Source organism: Schistocerca piceifrons, chromosome X, assembly GCF_021461385.2.
Source record: "Schistocerca piceifrons isolate TAMUIC-IGC-003096 chromosome X, iqSchPice1.1, whole genome shotgun sequence".
In the NCBI taxonomy this organism is placed as follows: Eukaryota; Metazoa; Arthropoda; class Insecta; order Orthoptera; family Acrididae; genus Schistocerca; species Schistocerca piceifrons.
In genome coordinates this window covers 62911012-62931804 of record NC_060149.1, presented here as the reverse complement: position 1 = coordinate 62931804, position 20793 = coordinate 62911012, and the positions used below count along the sequence as shown (strand labels likewise).

The 20793-nt window shown below is 38.3% G+C and overlaps 1 protein-coding gene across 5 annotated transcripts in view; it reads right to left on the bottom strand.

The window, feature by feature from the left end:
• The window catches only part of LOC124723040 (coiled-coil domain-containing protein 177), a 291118-nt gene that overhangs the window by 75801 nt on the left and 194524 nt on the right, over positions 1-20793 (bottom strand). For all 5 annotated transcript variants that reach the window (XM_047248217.1, XM_047248218.1, XM_047248215.1 and 2 more), the window contains 3 exons: positions 7950-8205; positions 2276-2623; positions 2010-2151 (listed from right to left, as the gene is read on the bottom strand). In XM_047248217.1, the coding sequence (XP_047104173.1) occupies positions 2010-2151; positions 2276-2623; positions 7950-8205 (746 nt within the window). The remainder of the gene's footprint in view (positions 1-2009; positions 2152-2275; positions 2624-7949; positions 8206-20793) is intronic.

The window sequence follows — 20793 nt, the reverse complement described above, 5'->3', positions numbered from 1 at the left end:
ACAATGTATCACATTATCAGTTGCAAGAAGCCAATATCTTATATTTACTCACACATACTGAGCATGTAGTTAGGGCATAAGTCAAACAGAATACATTTCCTGTGAACTTTGGTGTAGCAAATGAGAGTATCTGGAAAACTGAATCTTTCAGTTGGATTACAAGGCATGACTGAATGGTTTAAAAGATAGTTGATTGCCAAAGAATCGTGAAGATTTGCCTATATGTCACCTCTAAACATAGCTGCAATCAGTCAGAAAGATATTTTTTTATTAATTATATTATTTACATACATGAAAATGTAAAAAAAAGAAGCCATCTTTTAAACATCAGTAGATACATCATTGTCTCTCACTGTTTCAGTGTAACAGGATAATAATAAATAACACAAACTGGGTTCATGAATTTTGTTCCACTTCTCCCCACTTTTACAAGATTTCACACAATACCAAGTCTTGGACGAACATTACAGTCAGTTTGTGAAATTAAAGTCCAAGGAATGCCTAATTCACAGTGAAGCACATCAGCAGTGATTCACATTATGAACTGATTTCTTGACTGTGGACTAACCTTCTGGGGAGAGAGAGAGAGAGAGAGAGAGAGAGAGAGATGATAAGGCTATACTTATTCAGCTCCAGTGGGTAGTAGTGTCTCTACACATGTGTATTTTACACAGAATGCATGACATCTTTAGCTGCAAGAGGCCAAACTCCACACTTGGTCCACTTCCATTTATTATATTTATCAATGATCTGCCCCAGTGCATTCAGAAAGGTCTACCAGTAATGTTAGCTGATGACACCAATATACTGTATTCATATCACTATGTTAATTAACTCCAAAACACAGTTTCTAATACAAACTCCAACTGGAAAATTCATTAAACAGTAACAAACTGTTACAGAATACACCAGTACATAAATTTTCACTTACATTAAGGTCAGATGATACCAGATTTGAAAACATGCCTATAAACCAAGTGGTAACCACTAAAACACTAAATTCCTCAAAATTAGGATAGATGACACTACAGTGGGGCATACATTAAAAAAAAGTTACTAAAGTACTAACAATTCCCTTCCAATTGAAACAATAAACAATTTCTCGGAAGTATAGATGTGTGTGTATGATAACATAAATTTTCAGTTGGATACTTCATGTGTAAGTGGACTCTGCCCTATGACACAGCAACTATAGGAGCATTTTGAACTGTGGTAACACCATTTTAAGACACTATAGTTACCAGGGCAGGATACTTTCTGATATTGAGTTATCTGAGAGTGTATGCTTGTTACTTTAAAATATAACATGTGAGAAGCATTAACTATCATTGTGCTGCTACATACGAATGTCCACACAGTCACTGCTGTATGTTAGACATAGCAGCCACTTTTAGGTATAACAGTTTAACTGTAGTTTAACTGTAGAGTTTAACTAGTAAAGTAACTTTGTTTTTGTCCTTTAATAAAACTTTTGATAGATTATCACATAGCAAAGTTGGCTGGGAGACCCACAAGGTTAGGACACAGCCTACTCATTTCAATTAGTATCAAGTGGGCCACTGAGCTTAGTATTCCTATCAAATTACATCCAGCAGTGTCACATGCACTCACTCCATAAGACACTGTGGAGAGGTTTGGAATTTAATCCAGAACATTGACAATGAGGAACTTTATGCCTCCTCTCCTTGCTGGTCAAATAAATTTCTTCCATCCTCAGTGTTCAAACTGACTACCTCTGAGTTGTACACCACCCCCCATGTGTGCCCCAGGTATGCATTAGTGATGTCAGCTATGGAGGTGGGTAGAGTTTAACTTTACATGAAACGTGGGCTACAAGATGTGATGATGTTTCTTGAAGAGAACTGAAGCCAGTCATAATAAAATAATCTTTAGGATCCAGACAATGAAAACAAAAACTGGTACAAATTTAATGAGTTTCTTGAACTCAAGACACTTTTGTCGCAGCTTAAAAAAGTCTTAGTTTTGAAAGTGGACCACAAATTCTCTACCTGCTCTCTTTCTTCTCGATCACGTTCCCACAGCAAATGTGCTTGGTGAGCAAATTGATCGCTCGCACGTTCCATTTCTTTCTTGAATGCCATTGACATCAGGATCCGTCGATCGTGTTCAGGTATGTGAAGATTTTCAGAGCTGAAGAAAGAAAAGACTTAGAAGTGGTTTATGGTACATTCAACGTAAATGTATTTTATAGAGTTTGTCACTTCATTATTATGAGAGTACCAACATGCATGTAATTTTTTAACTTACAATTTACCTGAAACTATCAATCTTCCATGGGTTAGAGTAGCATGCTAATGTTGAAATGTTTGTGTCTCCACTACTGTTGTTGTTGGAATCATAGCTGGATCTAAGTTTACAGCACAGACCTTGGTTTTTATCCTCAGAATTCCATATCTGAGATAAGGATTTTGTTTGTTCTTTATCAGAATAAGGAGATGGTACAGGCCAGCATAATTTCTGTTTTGTCTTTCCACATGGACTTCTATGTCTATTACTTCCACAATGTTTTGTTCTTTTCCCAGAAACCGTTGGTGAATCTCCACTAGATATGGAAGATGCTGAAGTTTCAGTTGTAGAAGGCTCGTATATTTCTGGCCCTGACCTAAATATTAAAAATTTTAAAGAGTGACAGACTTTGTAAATAGCAAAGACATATTTAATATTACATTATATTTACTTCTGTAGTATATTAAAACATTCTAATCATTTTTGTTTAAACTCAAGTCACATCTATACTTCCACTAGTAATGTATACTATGAGTGTCTACCAATGACAAATGCACAAAACCGTTATTTTAACCACTTGCAATTTATCTCGTATAATCTGCTGGACTTTCAAGGCAAGAATGATCTTAAGTTGTCTACTGCATACACATGTACTTACTAACAAATACTGTGGATTTAATTTGTATACTACTTCTTTCCGCACCATTTAAAATGAAGCAACTGTAGTCTATGCAATTTATTTCTTATAGCAAAATCTTTTTCTCTGGTTTGTTCCTACATGTAGTAGATACAGGGGTAGGACAAAAATATTGAAACACCACCAGAAGTGCGTGCTTGAACATAAATGCAAATGTAAGTCAAGCCTGCAGGTGGTGCTGTTGTATTTGTTTATGAACAGTACTTGTGCAATGCCCTCAATATGTTACAAGTGTCAGTTATGGTCAGAACAGTGTTCTGTGTAGTTGAGAGTGCATTATGTTGGAGATAAGAGAATTCAAATCAAATGTCTCTAAGCACTATGGGGCTTAAAATCTGAGGTCATCAGTCCCCTAGACTTAGAACTACTTAAACTGAAGCACCTAGAACCACTTGGCCATAGCGGCCAGCTTAAGAGAATTCAAACATCAGAAAATTGTTGGTGCTTCAGTAGCCAAGGTAGCTGAAATGTTTGGTGTTTCAAGAGGCACTGTATCAAAGATTTAGACCACATGTAGGGAAAATGGAAAAACATCATCCACTGAGTCATGTTGTTGTTGTTGTGGTCTTCAGTCCTGAGACTGGTTTGATGCAGCTCTCCATGCTACTCTATCCTGTGCAAGCTTCTTCATCTCCCAGTCCCTACTGCAGCCTACATCCTTCTGAATCTGCTTAGTGTATTCATCTCTTGGTCTCCCTCTATGATTTTTACCCTCCACGCTGCCCTCCAGTACTAAATTGGTGATCCCTTGATGCCTCAGAACATGTCCTACCAACTGATCCCTTCTTCAAGTCAAGTTGTGCCACAAATTTCTCTTCTCCCCAATTCTATTTAATACCTCCTCATTAGTTATGTGATCTACCCGTCTAATCTTCAGCATTCTTCTGTAGCACCACATTTCAAAAGCTTCTATTCTCTTCTTGTCTAAACTACTTATTGTCCATGTTTCACTTCCATACAAATACTTTCAGAAACGACTTCCTGACACTTAAATCTATACTCGATGTTAACAAATTTCTCTTCTTCAGAAACGCTTTCCTTGCCATTGCCACTCTACATTTTATATCCTCTCTACTTTGACCATCATCAGTTATTTTGCACCCCAAATAGCAAAACTCCTTTACTACTTTACGTGTCTCATTTCCTAATCTAATTCCCTCAGCATCACCCGACTTAATTCGACTACATTCCATTATCCTCGTTTTGCTTTTGTTGATGTTCATCTTATACCCTCCTTTCAAGACACTGTCCATTCCGCTCAACTGCTCTTCCAAGTCCTTTGCTGTCTCTGACAGAATTACAATGTCATCGGTGACCCTCAAAGTTTTTATTTCTTCTCCATGGATTTTAATGCCTACTCCAAACTATTCTTTTCACTGAGTCATAATGCAGACAAAAATGTGTGTACAGTGATCATGACAGATGATTATTGATGTGAATTGTGACAAAAAGTAAGGGGACAACAGCTGACAAAGTCACTACGGAACTGAACTTTGCGCTCACAAACCCTGTCAGCACCAAAACAACATGAAGGGTGGTGCATAATCTTGGAATTGCAGGGGAAGCTGGAATTCCAAAACCATACATCAGTGATGCAAATACCCATAAAAGGGACCAAAGCCATAACCCTGGGTTATGGAGCAATGGAAGAAAGTTAGTTGTCAGATGAGTCTTGTTTCATACTGTTTCCAGCTTCTGAAATGCCAAGACTACAATGCAGACAGCTTGCAGCCAAGAGTGAAATGTCATGGGGGTTCAGATATGATTTATCCAGCTATATCGTGATCTTCCTTGGGCTCCATTGTTACTCTGCAATGTTGCATTGCTGCCAAGGATTAGGTGACCATTTTGGCTGAGCAAGTCCACCCCATGGTACAATGTTTGTCACCCAATGGTGATGCCATGTTCCACACCTTGCATCATCCAAGATTGGTTTTTGGAGCACCAGGATGAACTGTTGTATCTCTCCTGGCCACCACAATCACCATATCTCAGTACTGAGTCTTTGTGGTCTACTGTGGAGAGAAGGGTGCATGATCATTATCCACCTTCAACATCATTACCTGAACTTGCCACTATTTTGCAGGAAGAATGGTATGAGATTCCCTTAAAAGTCATACAGGACCTATACAGGGTGTTACAAAAAGGTACGGCCAAACTTTCAGGAAACATTCCTCACACACTAATAAAGAAAAGATGTTATGTAGACAAGTGTCAGGAAATGCTTAATTTCCATGTTAGAGCTCATTTTAGTTTCGTCAGTATGTACTGTACTTCCTCGATTCACTGCCAGTTGGCCCAATTGAAGGAACGTAATGTTGACTTCGGTGCTTGTGTTGACATGCGACTCAGTGCTCTACAGTACTAGCATCAAGCACATCAGTATGTAGCATCAACAGGTTAGTGTTCATCACGAACGTGGTTTTGCAGTCAGTGCAATGTTTACAAATGCGGAGTTGGCAGATGCCCATTTGATGTAAGGATTAGCACGGGGCAATAGCTGTGGCGCGGTACGTTTGTATCGAGACAGATTTCCAGAACGAAGGTGTCCCGACAGGAAGACGTTTGAAGTAATTGATCGGCGTCTTAGGGAGCACGGAACATTCCAGCCTATGACTCGCGACTGGGGAAGACCTAGAACGACGAGGACACCTGCAATGGACGAGGCAATTCCTCGTACAGTTGATGATAACCCTAATGTCAGCGTCAGAGAAGTTGCTGCTGTACAAGGTAACGTTGACCACGTCACTGTATGGAGAGTGCTATGGGAGAACCAGTTGTTTCCGTACCATGTACAGCGTGTGCAGGCACTATCAGCAGCTGATTGGCCTCCACGGGTACACTTCTGCGAATGGTTCAGCCAACAATGTGTCAATCCGCATTTCAGTGCAAATGTTCTCTTTACAGATGAGGCTTCATTCCAACGTGATCAAATTGTAAATTTTCACAATCAACATGTGTGGGCTGATGAGAATCCGCACGCAATTGTGCAATCACGTCATCAACACAGATTTTCTGTGAACTTTTGGACAGGCATTGTTGGTGATGTCTTGATTGGGCCCCATGTTCTTTCACTTACACTCAATGGAGCACGTTATCATGATTTCATACGGGATACTCTACCTGTGCTGCTAGGACATGTGTCTTTATAAGTACGATACAACATGTGGTTCATGCACAATGGAGCTCCTGCACATTTCAGTCGAAGTGTTCGTACACTTCTCAACAACAGATTCGGTCACTGATGGATTGGTAGAGGCGGTCCAATTCCATGGCCTCCACGCTCTCCTGACCTCAACCCTCTTGACTTTCATTTATGGGGGCATTTGAAAGCTCTTGTCTACACAACCCCGGTACAAAATGTAGAGACTCATCGTGCTCGTATTGTGGATGGCTGTGATACAATACACCATTCTCCAGGGCTGCATCAGTGCATCAGGGATTCCATGCGACGGAGGGTGGATGCATGTATCCTCGCTAACGGAGGACATTTTGAACATTTACTCTAACAAAGTGTTTGAAGCCACGCTGGTACGTTCTGTTGCTGTGTGTTTCCATTCCATGATTAATGTGATTTGAAGAGAAGTAATAAAATGAGCTCTAACATGGAAAGTAAGCATTTCCAGACACATGTACACATAACATGTTTTCTTTCTTTGTGTGTGAGGAATGTTTCCTGAAAGTTTGGCTGTACCTTTTTGTAACACCCTGTATTTATCTATTCAGAGATGACTGGAAGCTGTTTAGGATGCCCGTTTTCCTACACCCAGAAGCTGTTTTGAATGCCAGTTTTCTTACATTGTATTAAGGATGGTAATGTGTCACGTTTATGGTGTGTCCATATTTTTGTCCACCTTCCCCTCCCCCCTTCCCCCATACATTTGTACATTTATCATCACTTATAAGCACAGATATTTAAAAAGTCTTCTACAGAAGAAAGTAAGTTCACTGCTTGTCTCAAGTCACAGAACTCACATCTCCTGGAATTATGAAAACAGTCCACTGTTTTCAAGAAGCCACTAATTTTATGTACATTATTTTTTATCTTCCTCTAAAATAACAATTACACATTGTATAACAAGGGATCAAATATTATTTCAGTAATACAACTTACAAAGTAGGTATTAAGTCACAAACCACTTATTCAAGCACTGACACACCAACTGAAGCAGGTTATTTTTTGTGTGGCTGGTCAATATAAACACATATATTACATAAATATTTTGTTCTGTCATTTTATTTAGTCACTTACTTGTTGAACACCAGCCACTACTTCACTTTAATTTGTTTCACTCTTTTCCCAGCACTGATTTTGAAGAATTCCTTACAAATGAAATAAATAAATCAACTATAAACCAAGTTGTAGCCATTCTACTTGCATTTTGGAGTATCTAGATTTTGTACCCAGGGAGATTTCTTGTTCGTATGACACGAGAGGTGGCTGACTAAAAAATGACATGACTTGTGTGACTTTCATTAAACTCAACAAAGGTGGCCATTTATGTTGACTATAAGACACTAACAAGCTTTAAAGTCCTTTCTAATACATTTTCTTCTTTTTTCATATGACAGATCTATCATCTCAGTTCTTATCAATCAATTAGTAATAGGTAATGCTTTATTTCTTGTATCTGTAAATCTTTAACAACTGATGTTCTCTATTACTTTGGTTTCACTAATTATAGCCCCCAAGATGCACCATTACTCTCTATTTATTCAGTGATTTTTGCTGTTGGCTCATGCAATGCCTCCCCCCCCCACTTTTTCCATAAATATGCAGATGTTCTGAAGCAACCCCTTCCATATGTAAGCTCTGACATTATTACATCAAAGTGTTACATAATAATGATGAACATCACATTGCAGGTTAATATCTTGAAAGACTTGAAATACAAGACTTTTACAGATTAATTAATAATAAAAGGAAGTCTTGCTCCTTTCACTGTGTGCATTTCTAATAGCCTTTACAATATACACCAGAGCTTCTTGAAAGCTTCCAACTGACCTGTCATTTGTCACTACATATCTGGACAAATGATTGCCACAAAGGCCGCCAGCAGTCAAGTAAGTATGCCTCTTTCTTACAGATACAGTTGGTGAAGGTGCAGTTGATGTTGCAGCTGAGCTTCCATATCTATCTTCTGCAGAAGTTGTTACTCCATGAGAAACTCTATGTTTAATATGATTCTGATAACTGTGAGTTTTTGACTGCACACTCTTAATTTTGTTACTCTGTTTCTTGTTGTGTCGTACTTCTGAAGCTGCAAAAAATAATAAAAGTTGAGGTAAATTGTTATAACTAAAACTCTCCAAACAAAATTTCAGATTTTAATTTCACAAACCAATTTCAGTGCATTGATACAGATCATGGCACACAAACGAAATACAGTTTTTTCACTATTACTTTTGTACTAGTAAGTAAGTGTCATCACAGGTAGGGGAAAAAAAAAAATTACTACTCCTGAAATCTTGTTACAGAAATAGCTATATATTAGCCATTGCAGTACTGGGTTTACTCCATGCCTATAATTGGATAATTCATAGATTCCTTAGGCCCACCTGTAAAACATTTTCAAATGAAGTGAAAATAACAGAGAATAAGACAATAGTTTTGTAGAAGAGTTAAGAGCATTATTGTGATTATAACTGGGAAACCCTTCTCCACGAAAACTACAAATTCAAACACAGCATATTCTGAAATACTGTTGGGGTGACAACTGTAAATTGAATAATAAATGCAAAATTGTCCAATTGTAACCACATGGGTTGACTCTCATTTAGGGTAGAATGCTTCAAGTCTATTCATATAAGAATAATTATATTTTCCTGTCTGACTACAATCTTATTGATCCCAGTGCCAAATATATAACACAATATGTATTATCTTAGTCTCTGAAGACAATAAAATGCTTTTCATTTGAGACAATGACACTAAATACAAGGGAGTACTCTAATATGCATGTGGCTTATAAATAGTATACCTGCTGCCAGTCATTAAAAACTGTAATTATTACATTTTCTAGCAAAAGTACATTGCTCTGCAAGAGTCTGTGTTTTTCTCCATTTGTTCCTAGCTTGAGCCAACCTTTTTGTTTCTGCTTACTTACAACATCAAACAACCTCCATAATTTGTAATAAAATCTTCTCGTATTTCTTGTTGTGTCAACTACCTAATTCATGAACAGACACTGCAAGAAACCCAAGACCTCTTACTGCATTGACATGACATAGAAATATTCAATTTCAAATTCATAATTTGTGTTACATATCATTCACTGCTTCTACATTTCTCCTCCTTCTGATGCTTCTTCCAGTGCCAAGGTAAGTATTTGTGAATCCTTTAGTACACTTCCTGTTAACCCATCCATTCTTCCAATATTATCATGTTGGAAACAGAACTAAGTCTGAATCCGAAAGCAAGGCCATCAATGAAGTATAGCACTTAGCACTGCAAGCACGTTTATTACGAACACCAACGTGCAGTTATAACAGAAAAGAACTGACTTCCTGAACAGAGTACCACTATTTATACAAACATCAAATATTCTGAAATACACAAATACTACAGACATAAAACATTCATAAACGTCACTTCACAGTGCAGTCTAAGTAGTATCACTATTCCTCATTTTCCTAATTAATTTTCATGTTTGTTTTCCTATCTTTTGGTGTTTGGCCTATATGTTCTGAAGCAGTTTACATGCACTGTTTGATGCAGATTTGCTTTTACAGTTGATTTACTGCTGAAGCAGGTCAGGCCAGTGTGTGGTCCCCTCCTGTACTGCTGGTTGCCCAAGTTCACTACAGCCCAATTTCCTAACTGCTATGATGTTTCATAAAACTGTCGAGCAGTCAGTTTGAACCAGTCTCACAACATTGGGTACCAGTAATCTTGTGCAGTTCGTTTGTCAGGAAATCCCATGGAATGTGCACAGCAAGCCTTACGGTTCTGCCTCACAGGCCTTACAGCTGATGGAGATTGCTGCCAGCTGCATTACCCCACACTATGGTCATGTGTTCTATTACTGGTCAGATCAGTGTTAGATATAACATAATGTGCAGTGTGCTAGCAGTACTGACTCAGAGGGTAAACCACTTGTAGACAGCCAAGTGCATTCCTCCTAACCTCTCCAACATGCAGCCCTAAGATGAGGTGCCTGTCCAGGGTCACCCCCAGATACTTTGCACGGCAAGACCATGAGACAAGGCCTCCCATAACACGCACTGGCTGAAAGTCCAATGGCAGTCTGCACCGTATAATTGTTATGGGCTTGCTTTTCACAGCACTGAATTTCAAATGCCACTTAGTGGCCCAGGCACCTAGCACATAGCATACTGCCTGGGAACAATGATGCAAGACATCAACTTTTAGGCACCAAGTATAGTGTGTGGTATCATCTGTGAAACATGCCAGTGACACACTATCCATATTTGGGATGTCTGAAGCACACAGAGAGTACATTTGGGGGTCAAGGACAGACATCTGCTGCATTCCCATTAGCACAGGCCTCACTGTGAAGATGCCACTTCTGAAGTGGACACTGAATATGTGATTATGCAGGTACGACATTATGAGCCTAACGTGTGGCATTGGTACCCTCAATACAAAGAGTTTTTAGAGGAAGCCCTCATGTCACACACAGTCAAAGGCCTTGGAGATGTTGAGGAGTACTGCCCCAGAGTACGCTGGACGCACCAAGGCTCCCATCATGTCATCAACAAGATGCAGAAGTTGTTGTTGTGCACTGTGACCACCAGAAACCAAAACTTTTCAGGTGGTATAAACGTCTTGCTACTAATGTGCTCCTTTGAACATATAGATACTCAAAGGCTTCTGAAACGGTAAGAAGTAGTATTATAGGTTGCGAGTTTTGCAGGAGTCTAACATCATTTCCATGTTTAGGAATGGCAACTACCTCTGTATGTTTTCAGGTAGTAGAGTAGTCAACAGTCCTTAAGATATGATTGAAAAGTTCAGTGATGGGATGGAGGGTGCCAGATGCCACCTACTTAAGCACAGCAAATTCCACTAAGTCACAGCCTCCACCATTCCTCAGGTTTAGATTACAAAGTTGGATTCCCACTTCCTCCTCAGAAATAGCATTTCTGGTATTACCTGCTGCCTCATCCATGAGAAATAGAGCTAATCTGTACCACACAATATGACTGTGTCGGCTTGAAGCTATCTGCAAATGTGTCAGCCAAGATGCTAGCCTTGGGATCAGGTTCACAGAAGACTTCTCTGCCAACTTGCAGGAGAGGAATCCATTGCTCTTTCCTAAGGAATTGCTTTATAGTTCTCCGGGCAGTGTCATTGTTAATGTGAAGTGTGGCTACCTTGCCTGCCCAATCCTTATTTCTGTGGTTTTCCACTGCCACCTTTATCTCACACTCCAGTTGACTGAGGTGGTGTTTTGTGGTGGGGTGTCTCATTAAGTGCCATTCTTGGAAGTCTCTATATCTTTGTGTTATGGTTTCCAGTATCTCAGGGGGCAGCTGGCATGATTGATCACTGGGACTAGCAGCATCTACTGCTGGCAGTGTCATTTCGGTTAGCTGCCTTATACACTGAAGCACCAAAGAAACTGATATAGGCATGCTTATTCAAATACAGAGATATGTAAACAGGCAGAATACGGCACTGCGGTTGGCAATGCCTATATAAGACAACAAGTGTCTGGCACAGTTGTTAGATTGGTTACTGCTGCTACAATGACAGGTTATCAAGATTTAAGTGAGTTTGAGCGTAGTGTTGTAGTCGGCACATGAGTGATGGGACACAGCATCTCTGAGGTAGTGATGAAGTGGGAATTTTCCCATATGACCATTTCACGAGTGTTCTGTGAATGTCAGGGTGTGGCCAGAAAGAGATCTTGCAAGAACAGGAACAACGTCGAATGAAGAGAATCATTCAATGTGGCAGAAGTGCAAGCCTTCCACAGATTGCTGCAAATTTCAATGCTGGGCCACCAACAAATGTCAGCATGTGAACCATTCAACAAAACATCATTGACATGGGCTTTTGGAGCCAAAGGCCCACTCGTGTACCCTTGATGACTACACAACACAAAGCTTCAAGCATTGCCTGGGTCTGTCAACACCAACATTGGACTGATGATGACTGGAAAAATGTTGCCTGGTTGGGTGAGTCTCATTTCAAACTGTATCGAGCAGATGGATGTGTACAGGTATGTAGGCAACCTCATAAATCAATGGACCCCTGATATGTTTAGATATGACTCTGGCAGATGACACATTTGTCAGCATCCTGTCTGATCACCTGCAGCCATTCATGTCCACTGTGAGTTCCGACGGACTTGGGCAATTTCAGCAGGACAATGCAACACCTCACACGTCCAGAATCGCTACAGAGTAGCTCAAGGAACACTCTTCTGAGTTTAAATACTTCTGCTGGCCACCGAACTCCCCATGCATGAACATTATTGAGCATATCTGGGATGCCTTGCAACGTGCTGTTCAGAAGAGATCTCCACTCCCTCGCACTCTTATGGAACTATGGACAGCCCTGCAGGACTTATGGTGTCAGTTCCCTCCAGCACTACTTCAGGCATTAGTTGAGTCCATGCCACATCATGCTGTGGCACTCCTGCATTCTCATCTTCCTCCATGATGTGTCAACACTGAATACCTGTAACCTTCTTAGTTCAAGAAGATTTTTTTTTTTCTTTGCTACCTGCTCCAGTAGTAATCCCTGCTTTAGCCATATCATCTTGATAAAATACAGGAACAAATTTTATGATTAACTAATGATGTACAACATAAATCAGTTAAACTGTTAGGATTTCACACTGACTCCAACTTAAGCTGGGAGCACCATATCGTCTATGTCTGCAAGAAAACAGCTCAACTACACCATCTCAGGTGGAAACTGACAGATGGAGTCAATAATTAGTATCTGAATTGTGTAGTCTGGTCTTTCAGAGCCACACATTTACTACTGCATACTGATAGGGGTAATTCCTATTATATCAGTGAAATTCTGAAAATAATAATAATAATAATAATAATAATATGGGTACTCAGCCTAATGAGCAAAGTGAATACTAAGGAACACTGCCATTTCTTCTTTATAAAGCCAGAGATACTGACACTTATAAACCTATATATTTATACAGCATTATGTCAAAAGTAGCTAAAGTGGGTTTAACACCAGCGAAAAAATACACAGTCTCAACACTAAAGGCAAGCTGGACTTTTACATACTGAGACACAGACTGACAAAGACCAAAAACTCACACAAAACAACAAATATTAAATTTCTTAATAAACCTAAATTCTTCTTGGTTCTTGTAATATAACAATTTAAGTTTTATGACTGTTTATTGGAACATCCAGGTAAAAGACCTTTTTGAAATCAACAATGTCAGGGGCAGCTTTTAAGTATATTGGTAAAGTAGTAGAACTAAATTTTAAGATTTTTCTGTGAAAGTAACCATTTTATCAATCACATATTTAATGCAAAATTGTTAAGGCTTTCATGGCTACTAATTGATATATTGGCTTTTGGCTTCTGTCTTGGAGTCCAACCCTGCCAACAGCAATGGTGGTTGAACCTTTGACAATGTCAGCCACTCATGCCGGAAAAAAAGTCAGGAAAATCAATAAACAAATATTGGCTGAAGGTCCCAAGACAAAAGCCAAAATGCAAGATGCATATTTAATGATCAAACCCATTCCACTGTAAGTGTCAATGGTTACTAAGGAAATTTTTTAGCAACAACCAGTAATATTAGGAATATATTCCACAGCAGCACATTTTGGGAGTCAAGCTCCCATCATATTGCAGTCTAAGCTAATCCTACATAAAATGCACTTCAGAAGCACTCAAGGTCAAAATATAAAAACAGATACAACTATTTGGGCATGAATTTCTCGTTTTACTTAAAAAATAATAACAGTTTCTATGCTCTGCTTATCCGTGTTACTGCACACCCACCAAAGCGTTCCTACCACAAGGCAGTAAACACTGGTCACATCAGCTGCCACTCTGTGCACTGCTAGTTTGTAAACATGTGTTCAGCTCCGACAGACAGTACTGAGCTCTCAGTCATTCCATAAGTTTCCAAAAATGTTACAAAGGGCATGGGGAGGACCATGCCAATGGCTGTCTGTGCCAAGTCACTCATACTTTTTGTACCAACACCAACCTTAAAAAAGGTCTAAAAAACCATTGAAGAAGGCACTACCATTCTTGCCAGTTTGCTTATCAAGCACATTACTAAACTTAACACAGTGTCTTACTATTTCAAGTTGCTCAAGCAGGTCGAGTTTCTTCCCTTTCTTATCTAAACGTTTAAACTCTAGGTCCACTTCTATGCCTTCCAGAGAGTGACTAGTCTGTATGCTCCCTATACATTGTCAAAAAATTCCTACCTTTTTGTCCTATCAATTTTGCTTCACATGATATGCTTTGTATTCTATAAACACCTGCCTGTTCAAATTTACTCATCCTGTTGCCAACTTCATACTTTAAATTATATCTCATTAAATTTTTTGCTATGAATGGCAACTGGATGTTGTATGGCCAAAAAATGTTTGACAGTTTCTGTGAAATTTGTCTTAAATATGTTAATGTGGTATTTGACAGGATATAGGTAACATGTAGATGTTTTCAGACTGGGCAACTATAACGGACAGGTGGTTGCCTAGCATACACATGAAACTAGTCATTCCCTAAAAGCACAAGTGTCTTAGAGATGGCACATGTATATAAGGAAGGAAAGAAACTCAATGTGTTTGAGGAACTTGAAATAGCAATCCACTGAGTTAAGCTTGATAATTCACTTAATAAACAAACAGGCAAGAATGGTAATGCCTTCTTAGTACAGTAAATGTGAATCATTTGGCACAGGCAACCATTGGTGTGGTCTTGCTCCATGTCCAAATAACTGTATTTGTTTTTATATTTTGACTCTGAGTGCTTTTGAAGTGCGTTATGTGTAGGATTAGCTTAGATAGCCAGATGATGGGAGCTTGACTCCCAAAACACATTGTTGTGGACTATATTACTAATATTATTGGTTGTCTGCTAAAATATTTATAACAATCACCTTAACAACTGCTACCTCTGGACCTTAAGATGGACAGTAATAGAATGTCTCTTGAGTGCATCAATGTCAACAATGAAATACAAAAGTCATGCATAGAATGACAACTGCATTTGAAAATCTACAACAACAAAGTGCAACATATGCTTGCTTGAAGACAGCCACATAAGAATGTTACTTGATAAACTATAATAGCCAAGTTAGCAGCATTGTAAAGCCCATAGCAATAACAAAAAATCATGGAAAATCTAGATTTAGAAGGCAAAATGTTGTACGAAATTTATTTCATTGTCTGTGCAAATGTTGCAGATATTGATGCACATAACAAAGCTGATGTTTGTTTTGGAGATTTCACAAAGTTTTTAGAACTAAAAAAATTGAAAAATATTATTATTGTTACCATTACTCATCAACACAGTTTAATTAACAGTTTATCTATTAACAAAAAAGAAGAAAAACAAATGCAAAGCTTAAAATATTTGTTGCAGATTATATAAAATGCCAACTGGCAAGCTGATTTAAGTCTGCAAATGAAACATGGATTACATTTCAACCACAAGGGTATGCATTTCTTGTGAGAAAGTTAAATAAAGTAAAGAAAGAAAATATTTAACTGAATAGTCTTCTCTAACAAAATGGCTTTTTGCCATTGAGATTGCAGTCCCCCCCCTTTTTTTTACTGCAAATCAGCCTACAGCATACATGAAGGTATGAATGTTGACAGTACCACTACAGGTGGTTCCAGAACATTCAGTATGTTACCAAGTGAACCGAATGAACTGGTGCATTTCTGCAAGACTATGCCCTGTGCTTATGTAGTGTGAATCAACTTTGGTGCAAGATTGAAGACACTTGTAGTTCTAAGTTTTGCACAAAATATATGAGGTTGTTCATGTAGCCATTTATTTTACAAATAACATCTGAAATAAAAAGAATATAATAAAACAAAGCTATGGAGATGGCCTTTGAATCAATAGTAATAACAATAAAGACAATCAAGAGCAGCTTAATAGTAGTTGGCCTCTACAGATCACAGATGGATTATTCTGTCATCTACATTAATTGATTGGCAGCCCTGCAGCCAGGCGACTAGCGCGAGTTTTGGTGTTCTCGTAAAGATAAGTTATTTTAGATTATAAAACATATAGATTAGTACTGATTACGTGGTAAATAAGTGTATTAGTGTGCCGTTTAAGTGTACCATTAAAGGTTTCACTTTTCTTTACGTAATATAGCAGAAAACGCGAAAAGACCGTACAGTCGTATTTTTTGTTTACGTTCTGCTGCAGCAAATCTATAGAATTTCGCTTAGTTGTTCCTTGCTCTCTCCAGCAATTTAACTTAGCTTACCTCTTCATTATTTAACTAGCATTTCCGGAAAGTAGCGTAAAGTTTAACTTGTTGTTTCAGAAACTTTGCACTTTTGTTTTTGTTTACACACAGTTGCGTATAGGCCAAATTTGTGTAACCATATTTTCGTGTTTATCTGTAATTTAACTGACTTATTCTTAATCAACTATTACGTTTACCATGAGTGAAAAGTGCTTGACTTGCCGTAGAATTGTTAGGTCGGGGCTTTGGTGTGATGGGTGCTGTAGTTTTTTCCATGTGGGTGACTGTAGTGGCGTGGGAATAGGGGAAGTAAATGAGACTCATCAGTGGTTTTGTAGGATTTGTAGTAGAGATAGGAAGATACTGGAACAGGAGGGGAAAATTGCTGCCCTTCAGGCTGAATTAGACAAGGCCAGAGGAGATCTTGACAGGTTAAGGAGGGAGAAGGGTAAAGAGAGGTGGGAAGTGGCAACAGGCAACAGGAGGAACAGGCCTAGAACTTTGTCTGACAGCTTTATGGTGAATGTGGAAAATAGATTTGACCTGTTGCTTCAGTTAGAAGCTGGTGAGCCTCAAGCAGTTGCAGGTGTAGACAGGGCACAACAAACTTTCAGCAGCAGATTGAAAAGTAAGAATGTAGGGAAATCAGAAAAGAGAAAGAAAGTGTTGTTGTTAGGTAGTTCCCATGGAAGAGGTGTTGGCCAACTCTTGCAGGATGAACTAGGATCAGAATACCAGGTCACCAATTTTTTTAAACCTAGTGCTGGTCTGGAGCAGGTGACAGAGGATTTAGGATCACTTTGCAAAGATTTCACTAAGGAAGACACCGTGGTTATAGTGGGTGGGGCAGGTAACAGTATTGACAGAAATCCTGGGTACAGTATAGAGTGTGACCTGGCGAAGATTGCATCAGCATCGAAGCATACTAGTGTTGAGTTTGTATCTGTTCTTGGGCGCCATGACCGACCTCATTTGAACTCTTCTGTCAAGAGAGTTAATTTGGAGCTGGAATGGCTGCTCATGTCGGGTGCGGGGTCACACATTGGTGTGGTTCATGTTGATTCTCTCAGTAGGTGGGATTATACTAGGCATGGCCTTCACCTCAACAGGAAGGGGAAGGGTAAATTGGCTGGGGAAATAGCAGGAAAGTTAAAGGGGGGAGGCACTGTCATGAGTGGTAAAATACCAGTGGTTATAGGATTCAGAAAAGACCCTTTTTTAGGGTAGGGAGGACAGAAAGAAAGCAAATTTTAAGAGAGGTTAGAACTGAGACAAACCTTCAGTTTGAAAAAGAAATCAAAAAACATAATTCCAGCTTATTACATCAGCATAAACAGCCATTGGTTAAGAATTTTCAACTGTCAGCAGATATTTTAACTCCACCCAATTTTAACTCAGACAATGTGAAATGTCAGCTATCTTTATTGCATCAAAATATTCGAGGACTGAGAAATAAAATTAATGAATTAACTATATGCATAGATGAATTAGAGTCTTCAAACCCAGCTGACATAATCTGCCTCTCTGAACATCATGTGACCACTGGTATAGAACTTTTAAGTGTTACAGGGTTTAGGTTAGCATCTCACTTTTGTAGATCAGAAATGGAGAAAGGAGGAGTTGCCACATTCATCAGGAACTGTCATAAATTTAAGAACATAGACATTCATAAATTTTGCCTAGAACAGCATATGGAAGCATGTGCAACAGAATTAGATTTTCACAAAAAATCTTTCATAATATTAAGTGTATATCGAGCACCTGCAGGTAACTTTAATCTGTTTGTAAACCACCTTGAAGCTGTACTGGCCCATTTAATAACCAAAAACAAAGAAATAGTGGTTGCTGGTGATTTCAATGTAGATTTCCTTAAAGACTCTCCGAATAAGAACTTATTTGAGTTAGTAACACTATCATTCAACTTAATTCCCACAGTAAAGTTCCCCACTAGGATAGCCACTTGCTCACAAACAGCCATTGATAATATCTTTATAGAAAAGTCCAATGAACAAAATTATATTACAAAACCAATAGCCAATGGCCTCTCAGACCATGACATGCAGTTCCTTCTGTTAAATGTTAATACTGAACAGGATATAAAATCTGTTAAATCTGAGCTCAAGAGGGTAATCAGTAAGCCAAAAATTGATTATTTTAGGACACTCCTCAGAGACATTCACTGGACTGATGTTTACAGTGCTCATGGCATGAATGAAAAATATAACATTTTTGCTAATAAAGTGCTTACCTTATTTGAACACTGCTTTCCCCCAAAACTTACCAAGGTTAGAGGAAAATCTACAAAGAAGCCATGGATTACTCGAGGAATAAGGGTATCTTGTAAAACAAAAAGAAAACTGTATCTGTCAATCCGAAACATTTCCAATGTTGATGCTATAGCACATTACAAGAAATACTGCAAAATATTAAAGACTGTAATATGGATGTCAAAGCAAATATATTACAAGGAAAAGATAGTCATATCAGATAACAAAATAAAGACAATATGGGATATAGTGAAGGAGGAGACCGGTAGGACCAGACATGAAGAGGAACAAATAGCATTAAGAGTAAATGATACATTGGTGACAGATGTGTATAGTGTTGCAGAACTTTTTAACAAACATGTTGCAGAACTTTTTAACAAACATTTTATAACTGTTACTGAAAAGATGGGGTTGTCAGGTTCGGTAGATGCTGCTATGGATTACCTTAGACCAGACATTTCAAGTAATTTCCATAATATGAATTTGACCCTCACTACCCCAACAGAAATAATGTCCATCATAAAATCTTTAAAATCAAAAACATCTAGTGGGTATGATGAAATATCAACAAAGTTAATTAAAGAATGTGATTCTGAGCTAAGTAACATATTAAGCTATCTGTGTAACCAATCGTTTATCAGTGGAATATTTCCTGAATGGCTGAAATATGCTGAAGTTAAGCCACTGTTTAAGAAGGGAGATAAAGAAATAGCATCAAATTTCCGTCCAATTTCACTGTTACCAGCATTCTCAAAAATTTTCGAAAAAGTAATGTACCGTCGTCTTTATAACCATCTTATCTCAAATAACATACTGTCAAAGTCACAGTTTGGATTTCTAAAAGGTTCTGATATTGAGAAGGCTATCTTCACTTACAGTGAAAATGTGCTTAATTCATTAGACAAAAAATTGCAGGCAACTGGTATATTTTGTGATCTATCAAAGGCATTTGACTGTGTAAATCACAATATCCTTTTAAGTAAACTAGAATATTATAGTGTAACAGGAAATGCTGCAAAATGGTTCAAATCTTATATCTCTGGCAGGAAACAAAGGGTGTTATTAGGAAAGAGCTTGATACATGTCTATCAGGCATCATCCAACTGGGAACTAATTACATGTGGGGTCCCACAAGGTTCCATTTTGGGGCCCTTACTTTTTCTTGTGTATATCAATGACCTTTCATCAGTAACATTACCAGATGCCAAGTTTGTTTTGTTTGCCGATGATACAAACATTGCAATAAATAGCAAATCAAGTGTAGTCTTAGAAAGATCAGCCAATAAAATATTTGTGGACATTAATCACTGGTTCCTAGCCAATTCTTTGTCACTAAACTTTGAAAAAACACACTACATGCAGTTCAGAACTTGTAAGGGGTGTCCCAAGAGTATATGTCTAACATATGATGACAAGAAGATAGAAGAAGTGGACAGTGTTAAATTCTTGGGATTACAGCTTGATAATAAATTCAATTGGGAGGAGCACACCACAGAACTGCTGAAGCGTCTTAACAAATCTCTGTTTGCAATGCGAATTTTGTCAGACGTAGGGGATATAAAAATGAAAAAGCTGGCATACTATGCTTACTTTCATTCCACAACGTCATATGGGATTATTTTTTGGGGTAATTCATCAAGCCAAGCTAAAGTTTTCCGGGCACAAAAACGTGCAGTAAGAATTATATGTGGTGTGAACTCAAGAACATCCTGCAGAAGCCTGTTTAGGGAACTAGGGATACTAACTACAGCTTCCCAGTATATTTATTCCTTAATGAAATTTGTCATTAAAAATATATCACTTTTTCAAACCAACAGCTCAATTCATGGAATCAATACTAGAAATAAGAATAATCTTCACAAGAATTTAAAGTCACTTAGTCTTGTACAAAAAGGTGTGCATTATTCAGGAACACACATTTTCAATAACTTGCCAGCAGCCATAAAAAGCTTAACAACCAATGAAATTCAGTTTAAGAGAAGCCTAAAGGATTTATTGGTGGCCAACTCCTTCTACTCCATTGATGAATTTCTTAGTAAAACCAACTGATTTGTATATAAGTACAACATAACTTCTGCACAATTTCAGTGCAGTAATGTGTTCACTGAAAATTTGTGTGTGTGTGTGTGTAAGTATAATCTAACTTCTGCACCATTTCAGTGCAGTAATGTGTTCATTGTAA